Below are 20,421 nucleotides of genomic sequence, written 5' to 3' on the forward strand. Positions count from 1 at the left end.
CCCCTATCGGGAGGGACTTCTTACAGGTAAGCTCAGAATATCCCTCCATCCCAGACTCCGGTAAATGTAACCGCCCGATGGCGATGGCCTATGTATCCCCTTACTTTTGAGAAAGAAAATATGTAGTGTTATCATCAAATAGCCGTATCAAAAATGCATTATAAAACCTGCTAAATATTGTGAATTATAAAAACACGAAATCTCGCGCTCGGACGCTCAATAAATTCATAACATAATTTTGGTCCCGATAGTATGTCATAGCCTTGTTGCAAGGGTTACACTAGAACCTTTGATCACAAAATAATGCCTCAAATACCTTATAGCACCCTAATTTCTTTACATAAGAAGGTATATCATGAATTGTTGATTAAAAACCCATATTTTTAAACTATTTTTTCCATTTATCGACTTGAAATAAGATTTAATCTCATGTAACAATATATTAAGTATTTCATTTTTTCAATTATTCATAATCATTCCTTTCCCTCTTTGCATCAAATAATCGTTGATATGAATTGAACTAAGAGCATTTTTTGTTGGCCATAAAACTTTTTTTACACCCCTTCCCCATTTGGCAGTATTATAAACCCCATTATTCAACTTGCCTGATGTTCTGCGTGCTATTCCCACTTACTGGATGGTAAGTGATTGTGGTCTGCATGAACTTGACATACATACATGATCATCATACTTTAGTCCTCATTATTTTGCTCGTTTAATTATAAGGCATTTTCAAAGTTTATTTTCTGTGTCCGAATTCTTACTTTAAGTATACACTCCCCTTTTTCTTCTCCTCCTTCTTTTTTTCTTCTTCTTCTTCTCCTCCTCCTTCTTCTTCTTTGATCTTCTTCTTCGATCTCTTCTTCTTCCCTTTCTTCTTCTTCTTCTACTTCTTCTTCTTCTTCAAGTTCTTTTTCTTCATCATCATCTTCTTCTTCTTCTCCGAAGTTCTTCTATCCCTTGGTTTTCTAATCTTTAGTCTCTCAATTTTCTTTTTTGTTGTTGTTGCTTAATTACAAATAAAAAAACAACATGTTTCTTGACCGTGTTCCTTGTGAAAGCCCTCAAATGTGAAGTTTCCCAATTACAATGCCGGGAAACACCTAACTTGAATATCGCTTGCTATTAAATCATTGTTATTTCACCTTATTTCAGGAATGCTTCTATTTATTTTTTGATATAGTTATTTTTTTTTATAATCCGAGATGACGCATCCATTAAGTGCGCATGCGCCGAACACCTCAGAATCTATAACGTGGCGAAGATACCTCCGAGAATCCAGAAGAGATAAGATCATCAAATATCTTGTTTTTGCTTGATTTCAAAACGTTTTAAGAGGTTATCTTTTCAGAACCCCAAATTAACAACTTAGGATGTCTTCCTCCGGAGATTTCAGCAATCCTTTGAGGAAATTCAAGCTTGTTTTCCTTGGCGAGCAGAGTGGTAAGTTTGCCGGTATCGCACTGGCGACGCCCGGCCCCCTTTTCGTGATCGTGTGCTGTATGATATCGTATCCAACGCAAATGCCATTGCCAATGCATGTCTATGTAGAAATAATACGTGTACCGGGTAACAGATGAATGATGCGGCGCTAATGCAGTTTCTCACAGGAACTCTACCCTAGCCAGGAGGCTCCTAGAGAGTAAAAATCATAACGTGTGCTTACCCTCAATGCAATGGAGCCTGGAATTGCTTCCCATACATCTACACACACCGCCCAAAAACCTGAAACTTTCGCCCCCGAGGGCCGAGACTAGCCAGGCGGCTTCTAGAGAGTAAAAATCATTTACTAACGAGTAACGTAAGGTTACTCTCGTACGAAGCCAGGCCTTCTATCTCATAGACCCACACAGAGCCAGACAAAACCTGAAACCTTCACCCCCGAGATTTCTACTTTCCTTCTAAAAGATCTAGCTCTAAATCATGTACATGGGATAAAACTTAATTTCCGACATTTCTACGCTCTCGTTGTTATTTTTAAAACAAGAATTCATCAAAAAAATGAAAAAATATTGTGAAAAGACGGAAGAGACTTGCCCGATGTTTACGCCGCCATCTTGTTTCTTATTGTACTTCCCCAACGTTACGGACACGAGCGTCGCGTAACGTTGGGGAAGACAAAAATTGGAATCGGCGAGTAAGCTCCAACATTCTTCAACGAGAAGAAAATCGGTGCTTAAATGTACATGTATAAATGACAAATATTTGGGGAAAGTTGCTACATATCGTTAGGTAAGTTAAGTTTCATAGAAAACTGATTTTATTTAAAATCTAATAAACAATTCGCACATTCCCGCAATCCCATGGAAGTGTTGCATGCGCTGTGCCTTGATATTCCTGTGCGCCAAGCCTTGAAATAAGCAGTTGCAGACCAGGGGCAATTTTTCAAAAAAATTGCCCCCGGCTCACGGGCTTTTTACAGGAACCGGGGGCAATTTTCTGGAACCAGGGGCAATTAAAAAAAAAAATATATAACGGTGAACCACACTGCAAATTTGTTTATAGTAAGCGCAGCTCCTGCAATTTTTTAATTAGTACATGAATAGCATGCTAAGTAATAGGCTTATTCAAACATTTAAGAAATCAGATTTAAATGTTTAAGTGTGTTTTGACACCCTCACTCCACATCCCCTTCACAACCACACACACATGGGCTTATTTATTTTTCATCTTTAATGAACCACGAACAATGAACCCCCCCCCCAAAAAAAAAAATCTAAATAAATGAATAAAATAAAAATATAAAAAGAGAGAGAGAGGGAGATGGAGAAAGAGAGAATTCAGATCAAATAATAATAAATTTAGAAAAAAATATACAAATTTTAAGGTTTTTTTCATGGTTAGAATCACGGGTGTGGGTGAGTGTTTGTGTGTGATTGTGACTGTGAGGTGCATCTGGATTGCATATAAATTATGTTAAAGAAATAAAGAAATGAAATCAATATCTAACTCAGTCTATTCAAATTCCAGCACACAGGCACAGGCTATGTACATGTATTGTAGGTTCATGTACCTTAAGTTTTTCACAAGTTATTTGAAAATGCAGATCTCCACAGAAAAATGCCTTTCATTCTGGGAGTCTAAATTCTGTGAAAATGTATTCATTAATAACTTAAATATTCATCACAATGAAGAAATCATTAAGTTTTTTGACAGTTTTCAAAAATTAACATGAAATCTAAACTCTATCTGAAACGGAATAATTCACAACTATAAGCTAAGTAATTTTGGATTATTAAGGCTCCGTTTTGACAAGCAAAGTCGGCGACTGTGAGGATAAAAGACTCGTACATCGTATGTGCTGTGAACAGGGATTTATCTCCTGTGCAATTCGAATTACTATATCACAGAATTGTGATATCCCAACTGGAAATGTGTGCATTAGAAATTGCACATGGTGAAGTATGGAAAAACTGTCACCGCTACCGGAATCACGCGCGCACATGTATTACAGAAAAAAAAAGACGGACGTAGCTCAATTTTTATGGTACAGAAAAAAAGATGCACTTGGCAATTTGAAACTGTGCTTATCGTAAATTGAAAGTTACTTGATTTTGGCTTTTCAGATATTTAAATTACATGTATGAAATGGCTTCACTGCTCACTCACGATGGGCGCAATTACCTGGAAAATATTTGCATCCGGCCGTCAAAATTTTGATGATTTGGGGGCTTTATGGGCGCAATTGATGGCTTTATGAGCGCGAATTTGCGCTCAGCGCCGGCTTATTTCAAGGCTTGCTGTGCGCCAAAAGTTATATGCAACGGGTCTGGTGGGGAAATTTGCTCAAAGTTGGCCGATACGAAACTGCATTAGCACCGAATGAATCATGGTATTATGCTATTGGTAATCATTATTAGGCATTATCGTGAAATTGGAAACCATTTTGCGATTTCCACTGGAAAATCAACAACAAGGCACGACTGGTGGCTTCCTATATTCAAATTAACCACTTGCTGGCATATTTCTCCTGTTCTCAATTTAGAATCTACCTTATTCCATCAAACTCAAAGAGCTTAAAGGGGTACTCTGGGCTGAAAATATTTATATAGATTAATTGAGTAAAATTCACAGAGCAGAGCAACATGCTGAAAATTTCATCAAAATCTGATGATCAATAATAATAATAATTTTAAAAATGACACGTAAGAAAATACAAAAGAATAAGTGGTGTTATGCAGTCATCTGTTAGCTCATTGAATATTCATAAAGACATGAAAGATGCAAATCTGGAAAATACCATAACTTTGTTATTCTTTGTCCAATTTTGATCAGATTTTCATTGTTTTGATTGTCTGTATTTTGTTCAAGTCATATTATTTTCAGCCCAGAGCAGAGTACCTCTTTAAGTAAGTCGAAATGGGAACCATCATGGAAATTTCTCCAAAGAGTTGTATGCTGGTGCCATTTTGAAGAGTAAATTAGACAGTTCAGATCTACTAATAAGAGTTATTTTGTCAGTGATGATTCTGATTAAATGAATCTCACTTCTGACACTACATGTACTATAGTAAACTGTATTTATCTACTAGCTGAAATTGGAACCAGTGTGTACAACTCTGTAGGGAATTTTCCATAGCTTTGATGACATTAAAGACAGTTTACTGGTGAGATTTATTTTTTTTAGTGATGATTAAGATAAATAACTAGCAAAGTGTTTTATAACTCAGGGACTCAGTTTAAAGGGTTGCGAGAGTGATCACTCGCGACCGCTCCCCTTAATCCATTTCAGGTAGAGCAATTTATCACTGGCCTAAGGCTAAGCGAAACGGATTTTCTGTGACATAAAATGATAAATGCAGAAATGCAAAAAAAATAGAAATCATGCAACATCATACTGTACACTTTTGTATTATTTGTACAACATTTTACTTCCATGTTTAATCACTATTCTGACATCACTTGTGTGTCAGTCGATGTTCTGTAAAGAGCCAACCTCATTCTCAGTCAAGGTTTTATAAATAACACACAATTACAGTACATTTAAGCAATAACACGCATTTAAAATGAGATTCAATTCTATCTTTATTTTACAAGCCGATTAAAAAGGCTCTTTTAAAAACAACATACCGGTACATGTAAATTCAGTATAAACAGTTTAAAGATAACAATGTAAAGCAGCTCATCACAGAATATGTAAATGTTCCATAATGCATTGAGGTAAAATGAAATACATGTTAACTAATCATTATATTGCATATATATATATTCCAGGCATCTGATTTTTTGTCTCCTTTGGTTGTGGGTTGTAATTTTGTGTACATTATTCCATCCATTTTGTAATCGGACAAAAAAGCTTCCTGACCTTTTGTATGTCAAAGAATAACTTTTTTGCAGTGCTCCTCTACCACTCCCCTTAAAAGTTTTAGGAGTGCTTTTTATTGCTCCCCTCATAATTATAAAATTGAGTCCCAGTTAACTGTATTTGATTAAAGACAGTTTACTTGTGGGATGATTGTAATACTTAGTAGTCAGTGATGTTTCTGACAAAAATCTTACTAGGCCAAGACTCTAGTAGACATGGGGTGTGTTCAATGTCGATTTTCAAATTTAAACAGCAACATGTTCATGATTGAAAACTCAATTACAAAATACCAAACGCAAACACAATCAGTGGTGCACCGTTCAGTGTCGAAAATATAAAGCTGTTTATATGTTGATTGTCTCTAAATTTCCCGCTTTCGTTATTGCAGCAGTAGTGCGCATTTTGCCCCATCACAAGAGAGGTCAGTTCTGGCACCTGTTTGTGTAGGCTTCCACTACGAGAGCAAATTAAAAGATGTTTCAAAACTCAATTGTGTTGAATGTCGCATTCGTGATGCTCAAAGTCCTAAAATTTGAGCTAATCGCATTAACAAACGCATCTTGTTCGACGTTTAAATTTTCCTTGGAATCCTGATTTGAAAGACGTTTACTTTTAAGACTGGGAATGGAGGACATTGAACACATACTTTGTTTCTCGTCATTATATCCGTGTTTTGTAATCTCGTTTTCAGTCACGTTTCATGTTGCCATTCAAATTTGGAAACTGACATTGAACACACCCCTTGACCATCTGGACTCGCCGAAATGGAGAATTGATTTGTACATGTAGATCTACACGCTGGTTCCCATTTCGGCAAGTAGATTTATAAAAACGGTCTACTCGTGACTTATTTTGTCTGTGATGATTCTGAAAGATACAGTTTATCAGTGAATTTTATCTTGTTACTGATTTATGTAGTGGATGTGATCACTTTCATATTTTTAGATATTTTTTTGTCATATTGAAAAAAAAATCATTATTTTTTTTCCTTACAGAATTTGTAATCTTTATTTCAAAGAAAAGTAGTGTACAATGAACAAAGTCAAACATTGAAAGAGTCAACAATTGAAACCTTTACTGGTTCAAGGCAGGTTGAAATTGACATTTTATTTCAAGTACTGTATTTGTGGAGAGTTGGTTTTGTTCGAATCTACATGTATGTTTCAGTGATGAGAATGTAGCAGACGATTTAAAGTATCAGGTCTATTTCCATATGATAGGCTCATTATAATTAACTGTAGATTAAGTGGAAAGATTATGGTACATTAAACAAAATGGAACATATTTGAAATTCATGTTACATAACTATTTACAATGCTATTAAATTGAAGCAACATAAAAATTGAAATGAAATTAAAGTAGTTGTACATGAGTGAAATAATTTGAGTTTCATAGAATTCATAAAATCTGTGTATGAGCTCTAAAAATGATATCATTCTTATTGCACGTTATTGAACACATCCTTTGGAATAGATATGCACGGTCACCCTCAAATAATCAGACCGTACTGTACATGGCAAGATCATGGTAACATACATGTAGAATGCATAGTTAGTGGTCAAATTTTCTTGAATCTTGTGAAAATCTATATCCATATCAAATTCTCACCAAGAAGCTTACTTGATAAGCTAAATTACTTTATTGGCAATTCTTATTTGTATTGCTCTATCATCATATTTATTTTGTGTTTTAGAAATAACATAATATTTTGAATTTTGATATAAAAAAGTGTATTGGTAAATTGTATAAGGAACTATTGGTAAATTTAGTTGAATACTCCAATTACTCAAGAAATCTTTCACATCTATTTCTGTGTCAACTTCTCAATCTCATCAAGAATTACTCATAAGAATCTTACTTGATTAGCTGGCTTTATTACTTTATTGGCAATTCTTTGTATTGCTTTATCATCAATATATTTATTTTGTGTTTTAAAATAACACAATCTTTCAAAATTGATAAGTGTATTGGTAAATTTTAGTTATTTCAGTATTCAAGATGAAATTCATGTAAAAGATTTGAAGATCTGAATTTACATGTACTAGCTAATTTATATATTGTGCAGTGGGATGACTATAAGATTCAGAGACACAGATCAGAAGAGATGAGAGAGGGAGGGAGAGAGGTGGGGAATCATCAATGAATGTGTCTTAATATAATCACATTATTGCCATTGACATGTGTTGAAAGTAGAAACCTGAGTTCAATACTTCTCACTAGAATGGGAGAATGAGTCATCTTAACTGGCTGTAGGGAGATCATTGGTATCCAAGGCTTCCATCACATCATGCACTTCATGCTGATTTAATGCAGGGGGTATGGAGAGGGTGGGAAAATAATGGCTTGCTGTAGTGGAGTCACATCTTACACATTGGATTTCTTGTGATTTTCAGTTATATTGCTTTTTGTTTGTTTGTTTGTTTTTTGGTAGCATTGCAGACCTGCCCCTCTATATAAATTCACATATGTGATACATGTACAAATCAGAACCTTGGAAATAAGGCTCGTAAAAGAGAAAGAGAAATGAATGGAATGCCAGTTTTCACTTGTACATATTCATGACATGTTCATAGTGTACACATATTTGGGTCTACATTTTATTATGATGTACATTGTACAGTGTATGTTCGATAATCACTGTCTTCTGATATGGCCTACATGTACATGTACATGTACAAACCTGTTCATGTACATACAAGATCCACCTTAATACAAAAGTAGGTACAGTTTTAATGGAAATCTTATTGGGATCTACAAAAAAAGAAGATAATTGCCCTTTTTATTAATTTTTTAGGCATATAAAAGAAGTCATTCTTATTGGACACAATTAGAAGTTCTTACTTACAGTCACTTTGAAAGTTGAATGAAGTACATGTATGTCTGGCCAGTAAATATTTCATTATTCACATGATGACAAATAGTGAGACATTAGAAGGAACATACTGTAGTGACTCCAATGTACATGAAGTGGTCATGCAGTCCATGGTATGATTCACGTTTTATACGAGAATGACATTTTATGTGCATGCATGTACATATGAAAAGGAATGTGTATATGGTTGCCATACTTGCAATCAATTCAAAGATGCAGAAAATTGATGGGAATTGGGATGAATTAATTATCTCTGAAAACAGTGAACTTCAAACTAAATCAAAATTAGATTGATCATAAATATAATGTTTTGATTGGATTATTTACAGTGTATGGAAAAATGAGTTAAAATATAGAATAATTTTTTTAATAAAATAAAATTTACAATGTACCTATTAATGCATGTAGATATTTTTTACAGAAACGTTTGGAATGAAATTGTGTTTCAGTGTTTCTCAGTTATGAATGATGATTGTGCGAATAGTGAATACACATGGCAGTACATTAGAGATGAAAATGATGATGATGATGATCAATATAACGCTGATAGTGATGATGATGTAGATGGTGATGGTGATGATGATGGTGATAGTGATGATGATGGTATGTTGATGATGATGATGTCATGATGATGTTATTCTGATGATGATTAATGGTGAAGGTTATGATAATGATGGTGATGATGATGATGATGATGGTGGTGGTGATGATGATGATGATGATGATGATGATAATGATTGTACTTAAATTGATAATGGGGAAGATGAAGATGGTTATGATGATGATGATGATGATGATGATAATGATTGTACTTAAATTGATAATGGGGAAGATGAAGATGGTTATGATGATGATGATGATGATGATGATAATTACATGTATGATGTTGCTGATGATGACAGGACTGAATGATGATAATGATGATGGTGATGTAAGTGTTGTTGATGGTTATCTTAATGTGTCTAAGAATTGGCAAATATGTTAGTATTTTTTTTAGAAAGTTATCCTAATCATATATGAAAATGGAGTGAACACATTTAATCAATACTTTCATTATGTCATTCATGTCTCATAATTGGTGCCAACAGTAAATAAATACAAAATTAAACAATAATATAACCTGGTTTTGAATTTGAATCTAAGAGAGTAAAAAAAATGTTTCTAAAAATTGAAACAGCAATATTCAATATATAAGCAATGAATTTGTGATGGAATTTAAAAACTTTTGAAAATTTAATTCCTGACCACTTCATGAGAACATTATTTTTTTCTGTCCAGTACATGTACATCAATAACTGGTAATTTTTTATAGGAGTCTTGACATTATTTTTGATCTGTATGTACATTTTTTATGGACATTTTTTCAGGATTATATTTCATTGATGTAGATTTATGGTTTTGAATTTTTTTCGATTTTCCAGTATATGTACATACTACAATTTCTTTCTCCTGCTCTGATATGAGTTTAAATGGTATTGGTAAACTATTTCTTTTCTTTCTTTCTTTTTTTCTTGCAGTTGGGAAGACTTCACTAATCACAAGATTTATGTACGACAGTTTTGATAACACATACCAGGTAAGAATAGATCACACTTTCACTAAAAATACATTGCAGGGTAGGAATTATTTTTATTTTCAAGGGGCTATCTTTTTTCCACAGTTGGGCGATTGCAGAATTTGGGGGCTATTCTTTCATTTTAAGCGCTACTTTTTAGGGGCAACAAGCTATTATGCAGTAACTTAAAATACATGTACCGGTATCATTATTCTGCCATAGTTAGAATATTGACATTCTAAATATTGCTTGTGACAGATCTTGGGGTGACTCTAGAAAGAAGGGTCACCTCAGAGCATACATTTTGGGGGGAAATTTCTAGGGCAATTTGGGCAGTAATGGGTGCAAAAATTGCCCGTCGCCCTCATGTATTTTACATCTTTATTCACATTTTGTCAAGGAATACATATTTTGTGTAGTACCGGTATAATAAAGTGATACAGATGCTCTGAAGATGTCAGCAAGATTTGAGTCAAGATCATGAGATGACAGGAAACATCAAATTGACAAAGCTAGATATAAGGAAGGAAGGTTTTAACACATTGTACGTGTCACCTAACACCTCCTCACAGCCTCTTATTGCCAGCATGCATTTTTGAAAGAATTATTACTGGTACATGCACATTTTTTATGGGTTACATTCAAATCACTTTTTACATGTAACATATTTGTACATGTATTGATTTTTATATACTGTAACCCTTCCCCAAAAACATTGACTCGTATCCTTGGACTGTCTGTTTTCCATAATTAAATATTTCTTGAAATAAAATGATCGAAAAAAAAGAAAGGGAAATGGATATTGCTTGAAATAAAATAATTCAGATAGACTCTACATGTTTATAATATTCTACTTTGATTTGTATATTGAATACATGTACAATAAAAAGTGGCCTGTAGAGTTACACATTGTCAGTTGTTCATTGGCTCTTTACTTTGCTGAACAGTGTAGTACAGAACCATGTAGAAAATATGTCAGAATTTCATGATACTTTTCTATTCAATATTTTCTATGTGCATAACATTGCATTTTGGATATACTGATTTTGTAGATAATTATATAATATATGTCACATTAACATTTTCAAATTGTTAATATATAATATGAACCTGTCTTGCATCAACGTTGTCGCAATATTCTAAAAATTTAATTGCATGGAGGTGAAAATGTAAGGTTGGTATATTACATATTTTGGTAGATCTTATTTTTCATTTGTACAAGATTGACAATCATTGGCAAACATGGCTCTTAATGCCAGTGTATGTTTGTCTACATGTATGTGTAGAGCTTTTATTGTATGCAGACTCATTCCTCTTTTCTATTTGTCCTTGCAGGCTACCATAGGTATAGATTTCCTGTCAAAGACTATGTACCTAGAGGATCGTACTGTCAGACTACAGCTATGGGATACGGCTGGTCAAGAAAGGTTCCGCAGTCTCATTCCAAGCTACATTAGGGATTCTACCGTTGCAGTTGTAGTCTATGATATCACAAGTGAGTTCAAACACTCAGGTGTCAGTGATAGCAGGTTTTGACCTGTATTCTTTAATAACTCAGGGTTTGATTTAAACTCTAGTCTAAAATTACGGTTTAAAGGACATCCCAACAAAAAGTTGATTTGAATATAAAGAGAAAAATCCAACAAGTACAACACTGAAAATATCATTGAAATTGGATGTAAAATAAGAAAGTTATGACATTTTAAAGGTTCGCTTAATTTCACAAAACACTGATGACGTCATCCACTCACTATTTCTTTTGTATTTCATTATATGAAATATTCTAATTTTCTCCTTATTGTCAAGTGAAACAACAAATAATTCCTCCCTGAACATGTGGAATTAGCATTGCTTCATACTAAATCATTCAGTCAAGTTGGTCCTTATTGTCAAATCTGTAAAAAATATTGTATAATTCAAACAAAAAACAAAAGTGAGTGAGGGACATCATCGACTGTCTTATTTGCATGTCACTGAATTGTGCATATCATTGTTTTGTGAAAAAAAACGAAACTTTAGAATGTCATAAATTTCTTATTTTACATTCAAATTTGATGAAATTTTCAGCATTCTGCTAGTTTGATTTTCTCTACTTATTAAATTTTTTTTGGGGTGGACTTGACCTTTAACTATGGATAGCCAGGTGTGACAAATATTTAACAGCGCAGGTTTGATTTATCAGCTCATCTGTTACTTATCTCTTTCATGACTATCTGGGAATGATAACTAAAATAGATTTCTTCACCACTATATAGCATGATGAAAGAGTGAAGTGAACATAAGAAACATACAATGTTAACAGAATTTTGGCTTGATCAGCTTCCTCTAATTTTAGCACAGAATTAGAGCATGGCTCAAGTTAAATCGGACTAACCTTCGTACATGTATTTTGAACAACGGTAAAGAGGATAGCATGCATTTTACATCTAAGAATTACCTACATGTACATGTACACTACTTCCCCCTTTAATTTCCCCTCCCTTCTCCTCCCCTCCCCCTAATACCTCTCAGTGGCTCTTTTTTTAAACAGATTATAATGTTATATGACAAGAGAGTACATGTAGGCCTATATCTCCGAGGTTCATATGCAAATATACTTTCAGCTTGTGCTATATACAAAAGTATTTCTCCTGAGGTCATTCAATATTCATAGATTTTTCGATAGCAGAAAGAGAGATGGTTCAGATTCTCCTAGGAACACATGAACTTTTGACTGCATAGCTGGTTTTGTGTGTACTCTGTTTACTAGGTTGCAGTTTGATCCTGTATGGCTAAGATGAAATGAAGCAAAAAATAATGATGCTAATGCACATAGCTCAACAATGCAGAACAAAGAATAGACCTGTATGTATGATTAACATGTATGATTTGATGTACATATTTCGCACACATTTATTAACAATTATGATTATGAAGTCTGAAGTCGTTATTAATCAGTAAAATAGTTCATATTTAACACAAAATGAAAACACAAAATGAACTTCAATCATAATAGATGGCAAGATCCTAGAGTCAGAATCACTTGATGAAAATACAAAGTATGTCAAAGGGTTTGGCTGGTATCACGGTCTAAAAATTCTACTGATCAACAAGTGCGCTTGTGTGCCTCAATGAAAAATGTTCATAAAAAAGGGTCATAAAAAAGAAGATGATTTCATGAATGAGAGTGATGATGGTGAAAAAGTACAATAAAATTGGTTGAGTGTCACATTTTACTTACTATTATAAAGGAATCAGTCTGCAAAATGTCAATTTCCTGGTGCTTGTAGAAAAAGTTTAGATTTTCTTGTAATAGATGCAAAATGTAACAAATTTTGCTGGTTCACTTTGCACTTGGAAGGGAGGGGGTATAGAAAGAATATCAATCATTATTGTTCTTAATTTAATCATTTGACTGATTCTGAATGATGATTGTGTATATTTTGAGATGATCTGATGAGGTTTTGTGACAGTCCTCTCTTGTCTTAATACAATGTGGAGTTTTCATACCGACAGGTAAAAGGTAGATATTTACTGATGTACATGCACATGTTAATATTAAGTACATAATGTACTGGCTTCAGTTTTTGACTTCCAGTTCAAAATGAATATGCAGAGATCCATGAAGGGACAATTGGCATGACTTTCTTCACCTTTTGTAACCCTTAACTCTGTTTTTCTTTACCAGACAAAAGTGTTTACTGTCTGTTTCTATTGAATATTGTCCACCTCCTACATGTATGGATGTACCTGTGCATGCATCTATAAGGCTTATCATGGATCCTACTATCCATGGAAAGGTGGAAAAGGAATGGGATGAGAGATGAGATGGAGGTAGCGAGGACAGAGAGACATATGGGGCAATTCCATAAAATATGTACATGTACATCTGACCCCCCATGTGGGACCTTCGTGAAATTTTCTGTTTCTGATTTCTTGTTCTTTTGACAGTCTGTAATATTCTCAAATGGCCATGACTTGGTTAGTTTATGAAGTGAAGTAAAACTTGAGAAAGTGGGGGTCGGACGTACATGTACAATGTACAAAAGGGTTTATTATTTTATACAGGTATGCATAAGATAAATAGGGAAGGTTAAAGAGTCCAAGAAGGTGAGAGAGGCAGAGTCAGAAAGAAGAAAAGAAAATACAGACAAGAGACAAATAAAATCAGTAGAAGGAAAGAATGAAGAAAAATTCATACCAAGACAGGGTGTTAGGCAAAATATATTGTGGGTACAGTTCACGCCAGAGAAAAAAATTACACAGGGCCTCAGCCACTCGATTTCGCGCCCGAAATGCTCAAAATAGCCCTGGAATATTTCCATTCACTGTGTTATATTATAAAGCTAATCTAATGTTGCAGATATTTTACGCACTTACTGTAGGCTGTGATAGTAGCCCCCCCCCTGAAAATCAATCAATTTTTTGCCATGGCACACAATGGCCTTGGTCAGAAAATCAGAAATTTTTACATTCATTTCTTGATGCACACCTTTACCTGTCTGGCTCTCCACTTTACCTGAGCGAGCAGACAGACCGGCCGGTGTCTCTATAGATTTCTTGTGTTGCCCCTTGACCACTCTTACACACATGCATCTCTGAGAGCCTTATTAAACCATGTAAGAACTGCCCAGCTTTAGAAGTAGTGAGGTTGTATTACAGGTAGTTTCAGAAATATGCAAGCCAAGAAAGAAACATATACATGTAGGTTCCTCATACATGTAGTAGAAACATGTTTTAGCTTGAGTTACTATGAAAAGATTAAATCTAGAATCCAGGTGAAGTAAAATATTGAAATGAAAGTTTCCTAAATGAAACATTATTTATGACAAAAATACATAAATCAACCACTTTGTGCATCAAATGCAAACTATGTTACATCATGTAGGCCTGTATACATGTACAATAATATTTATATAGTCAGTGCAAAGGAAAATTGTTGGTTACAAGAAGGATTTTTAAGGGGAAAAAAAGCTTTAAAAACAATTGTTTCCCCTGAAATCTAGTTTTCATTGGGTTTTGCAATATTTTTTGGATCGTGCTTGCCTAACAAAGCAATATGTGTCGGTGTACATGCCTGGTAACACCCATTGAAGACAAACAGGGCTCTGATTGCATTCAATGTCAGGGGCAAACTGCTGTTCAATCCTCTTAGGATTATAAATGAGCATTATCCAGTATGTACATGTATTTAGATTTACCGTCACGAGACAATGCAGTTGTTTTCCGTGAATGCTTATGATTTTTATATTTTTGCTAGTGTGAATGCTTTGCCAGAGAAGCAGAGCAAAGTCAATACCTACGGTAGCCTCAAGTGAAAAAGTAATAACTACGCTTTGGGCAGGAGAAAAAGGGAGGAAGAAAATCAGCTCGATGTGTATTCTTTAAGATTAGACATAGACATGGCGAGCGATGAACTTTTCATTAACGTCAGACGATTGCAGGGGTCTTAACAGATCAGCAGAACAGTATTCTGCTAATTCTTCTACTCTCTCCTTTCTCTTTCACCTATTTCCTGTCTTCCTCTGTATTTTCTTTTGTGAATGTCTGTCAAATTTCTCCTTTTCTCTCATGTCCTCTCTTGAAGTGCATACATGTGTGTGTTTTGTTTTGTGTGTCCTCAGCTTCCCCTGCATTCATTTATTTCAGCGTTGCCCTGGAATTTTGCTACTTCTCTTCCCCATATCTTTTTCATCTCTTTTCTCCTACTTTACTTTCGTTTCGTCCTTGGCGGTTTCTCTGCCTTGATTACATGTAGGTCAGGATGTGAACCTGTGAGGCCTGAACATTTAAAATTATTGGAAATAAATGGATATTTAGAGTGGAGCTGTGTTTTTGTTTCCATTCTCTTTTACACTTTATCTTGCTATTCTTCTCATTCGCTTTCCTTTTCAACCTATTTTCCATCCGTTTTTAAATCCAGCTACCTCCCTTTCTTTCTGCTGCTGACATACCTTTTGGATGTGAGACTCAATTAATAATAAGAAACTGGGAAATAAGGGGTTTCATCAGAGATACTGTATGTGCAGTCTCCCATTTGGTCAATCGTATTGTAGTATGTTGCAGACATCATCACTTGCATAAACATGCTTTGGAATTGTAAGGGACATAGTGGGGTTTCACAGGAAGGAAATTAACATGAAAGAAAAAATGTTGAATAAGTATTTACACAAGTAGTATGCATGTACATCTTAAAAAAAAAAGACAGTTATACATGTAGGGGTTCAATCAGTAGTAAGATTCTGATGACCTTTTTTTTTTTTTTTACAAAAGAAAAGGTTTGAGGGGAGGGGGCGTCTAGTTTGCGTTTTGCACATACATTTATTGATGAAATTTGTGTACATTTGTACATGTATGTACATTGCATTGTACATGATCATTGTGGCTGTTTGAATAATTTAATGTTATTACTCCTGCCAAAGTAAGCTTACAAGTAATATTAGCCCACATTTTGTATGAAGAACTGGGGGGATTCTGAGGGGGATGTTTGTTTATGATAATATTGAGCTGACTGGGGCACTAGTGTTAGCTTTTTTAAGTCACTGGTTACAAAACAAAATGCATACAGTCTGCAAATATTCACCCTTAGATTTGCATGGAAGATGACTGATTGTATAAAGTAACAGTACAACTTAAGAATTGAAGGTGTACTATAAATGTTGCAAGAATTCGTTACTACAATGCAAAATATTGATATCCCCCCCCCCCCCACACACACACTTTTATTACACTTTCCCATGGTCCCATATAAATTTTGTCAGTGATAGAAAATTTGCATGCAGAAAAGGATGATTATGCAATTTAAGTGAAATATTGAGACAATATACATGTACATGTACTTGTACAACTTACCAATGGTCAGTGGATTGTTCCGTTATTCACAGTGAATAGGAATGTTTAAATTGTTCAAGTTTCTGGAGAGATGCCATGTCATTGATAAAAACAGGATGCTGGAATTGTGTCAAATTTGTAAAATGGGGTGCATGCTCAGTCTCTTTAAAAAAAATTATAATAATATTCCATGTCACTTTTTGTCAGTACTTAGTTCTCAATCTGTTTTTGCTCTTTCTTCCCTTTTTCATTCTTTCTTTTTTCATTCTCCTTTTACATGTACTCATAGTGAGGAATACTATTACCAGCATTCTTGTATTTTCATTGATTATACCTCATTCTCACTGGCGTGCGATCCTTTATGAAAGCTACGATTGGCCTATCGTAACTGATCGCGAAATTCTTTGAACCATTCAAAATTTTTCTACGATCAATACGATTGCCACCACTGATCTGATAAGATCACTACAATTACTCCACGATTAAGTACGCCGTTTGAATCATGGCGCAAATCATGACAGTAGGAACTAGGTTTTAGTAGAGAAAATGTAAAAATACCCTACAGGCCTGAATTAACTTAATTACTGCAAGATAGTATGCAAGTATTTTTAATATCATTTGCCATTGTACGAACTTCATCTTTAGAGGATATCATGTTTGCCAGAATCTTTGGTCAAGATATTTGCCAACTTTGCCTATTTGAAAAAAAAATGAAAATCCATATTGTTCACAATAGAAATCAGAAATTGAAATCTTCCGAAATTTCAGTTTGCCCTATTGATCGTGGGCCGGGCAGCCACTGAGCAGTGCCAGATGGACGTTGCTATATCCCTTAAATCATTGAACATCAGGGTAGCAGCAACTTCCATCTTTTAATGTATTCTGGTCTGATGCGGCCGGGGCTTGGACTCCCGACCTCCTGGTTATGAGGTGCACACTCTACCAACTAAACCATCACACCGGTCTTTTTAATCGGGACAGTTAGATTATTGGTGAAAGAGAGAGTCACTTCATCCACTGTGCCCCATTTGTATTTTTAATAAATCTGTTTGTGCTATAAAGATGTATAGAAAAAACTGCGATGTCCCTATTTTCAGCCTCTATTTTCCCATTCGTCCCCATCTCATGCTTGGCAGATATACATACATGATACATGATGTACAAGTCACTGGAGCAATTGATTAAATAATTCTTGAAATGTTATTTTGTTTTTCTTTACATAGATGCCAACTCTTTCCACCAGACATCAAAATGGATAGACGATGTCCGTACTGAAAGAGGGAGTGATGTCATTATAATGCTTGTAGGCAACAAAACTGATTTAGCTGACAAAAGGTGGGACAATAAAAAATTTTAATTCATTTTGCAATGTAATGTTGGTCATGCTAGCCATTACTTGAATCTATTGTTTGAAGTTTTCCAAGAAGGTTCAAAGGCATACCATACAATGTAAATAGGATGTCCTGCTCAGTTTCAATATTTGATCATTCAATTTATTGGTAAGAGCATTCAGATTCATGAAGGTCATGACCATTTATCATTGTAGTATATTATTTGTCTCTTGAATGAATTATTTGTACAGCTTAAACTTTCCCCCTGAATTTTGAGTGAGAGCCAGCTATTGAATTTTTTAGCTTGGAATTCATTATCTCAATAGAAGTAAAATGATAGTTTATATTCTTGTTATTTGCAAAGTCGAAGGTGTTTTTAGATGATCATTGACATTTGGGCATTGAATTGTGATACAACAATCCTTGATATTTTTTTCTATGTATTCCTATATTTATTTCTTTGCAGGCAAGTTTCAATAGATGAAGGAGAACGCAAAGCCAAGGAACTAAATGTAATGTTCATAGAAACTAGTGCAAAGGCAGGCTACAATGTAAAACAAGTAAGTATATTCTCCTTTTCATTCAAATAATTATGTGAAATGTGTTTTGAAAGTCACTCTTGCCCAGGAAATGTTGATAAGTATAGCCTTGGAAAACTGTATTGTCACCAGGAGTAAAGACTTGCTTCTACTATAGCATGGCCAGTAAGGCACAAGATGTTTGATAATAATAATAATAGTCAGTTCTTGTATAGCGCATAACACATTATGAATAACGTCTCTATGCGCTTCCAAAGGACTTGGATATTATTACCCTGGCTGTAGCTCAAGCAGCTTTTATGCGCTCGGCATTTCAAGGAATAAATTCCTGCCAGGTTTGTGTTGTGTCTGCCGTAGAAACTGTGTAGGAAATACGTACATGTAGCAATTCCCAAACCTATCACACCCAAAAAATCGCATATTTAATTGATGCATGTCCGGCTTATGTACATTTTCCAACAGAACAATTGTCCTCAGAGCAAATGCCAGAGAATCAAATTGTGACGCCTGTAATTTTTCTTTTTATTTCAGTTGTTCAGACGAGTAGCAGCAGCTTTACCGGGTATGGAATCAGCAGACCAAACTAAACCAGCTGGCGACAGTATCCTTTTTCATCAAAAACATATTCAAACATTCGATGGTAAACAAATATTGTCCATCTTAAGGGGCAATATGAAAAGCTATCCCACCAAGACCACTTCATGGCTACTCTTTGCTAAAAAGAGAATTGTTGCTCTTGAGATTGCCTCTTGAGTTAGGATCACCTTCATGCTCATCCATATGTTTGTGTTGAGGAAATTCTAAATTAAATGTCATAACTTTCAAACATATTACACATATAAATGTTGATCCTAATCGTTTTATTGCCAATATCAAAACACCAGGGCCGGTATTCTAAAAATTATATAATCTTTTATCTTATTTTAACTGTCATAGTGATGAGAAATATGGTGCGCCATTGGTGTGATATTGCACACTTTTCACTTGCATGCTGGTCTATTGGCACCGATTTTGCATACTTCAATTAATCACCAAATACCTCTTTTGAGTCTCTTATGACAGTTACAGTAATAAATATAAAATACATGGTAAAATAATTTTCAGAAACTGGCCCTGCCACATAAAGTTCTCCGACAATTTGATATCTTCATTGACATATTTTCCTATCTAAATCTCAGATTGGTCACATATTGAGAAAAATGATTGGAGTATACTGAACTGTATTTCATATACAAGTACTTTTACTTTTCAGAAACTTTTCATGTACAATTTTATCTTCTTTTTTTCATTTTTTTCTGAATTATTGTTATTAATTATTATATTTATTATATTTATCTTCTGTTTTATTTATTTTCTTATTAATCTTTTTTTTTGAGGGGGGGGGGGGTAATTTTACCTTGTTGTCAATATCAACTTTCAAAACAAAGCAAATAAACACATGGAAGATGAGATGTCTGCTTTCAATATTTTAGAAGGATCCGAGATGGACTTTGAACAAGGTAGTGTAAAGCCTGTATGCATGTCAAGTATTTAGTGCATGCCTGTTTGCTATGAAACACACACATAGGTCATTGTATGTGCAATGGCGCATATTGTATACCTTATATGTAGGTGTAATGTCTTTAAAAACCTTTTATATATTGATTTAAGCATTCTGCCTAGAATTAATATCGCTTTATGATCAGCATTATCAAATATAATAAAATTGAGTGAAAATTACTATGAGAAAAAATAATTTGAGCTTCCTCAGTCAATTTTAGTTTTACAGTAGTTCATTTATTTTTAATTCCTCCTTAAGTTCCTACCTAGAGAAGTTACATAAATCAAATATGTTGAGAAATTATTAGACATTTTGTCTCAAGGGAATTTCATCAATACGCTTTTGGAAGATTATTTGAAAATATGAATAGCAGTGTCACAATTCAGTACACAAAATAGAATGGAATTGGGGTTTTATATAGATTTTTTTTCTCTAAGAGTTTTTAAATTATCGATTGGTAGTTACACCA

The 20,421-nt window shown here is 34.4% G+C and overlaps 1 protein-coding gene across 3 annotated transcripts in view; it reads left to right on the forward strand.

Annotated features, from left to right (window-relative positions):
• The first annotated feature begins 1,212 nt into the window (after positions 1-1,212).
• LOC129279090 (ras-related protein Rab6-like) overlaps positions 1,213-20,421 on the forward strand; it is a 29,393-nt gene continuing 10,184 nt past the window's right edge. For 2 of the 3 annotated variants that reach the window (XR_010296165.1, XM_064111702.1), the window contains exons 1-6: positions 1,224-1,443; positions 9,695-9,753; positions 11,068-11,227; positions 17,766-17,877; positions 18,340-18,433; positions 18,944-19,013. Coding sequence is in view for 1 of the 3 variants with exons in the window: in XM_064111702.1 (XP_063967772.1) it covers positions 1,374-1,443; positions 9,695-9,753; positions 11,068-11,227; positions 17,766-17,877; positions 18,340-18,433; positions 18,944-19,013 (565 nt within the window). In the remaining 2 variants the exon portion in view is untranslated. Of the gene's footprint in view, positions 1,444-9,694; positions 9,754-11,067; positions 11,228-17,765; positions 17,878-18,339; positions 18,434-18,943; positions 19,014-20,421 lie in introns of all 3 variants that reach the window. The other variant, XR_010296164.1, reaches the window with a different exon arrangement.

This window comes from Lytechinus pictus, chromosome 16 (genome assembly GCF_037042905.1).
Source record: "Lytechinus pictus isolate F3 Inbred chromosome 16, Lp3.0, whole genome shotgun sequence".
In the NCBI taxonomy this organism is placed as follows: Eukaryota; Metazoa; Echinodermata; class Echinoidea; order Temnopleuroida; family Toxopneustidae; genus Lytechinus; species Lytechinus pictus.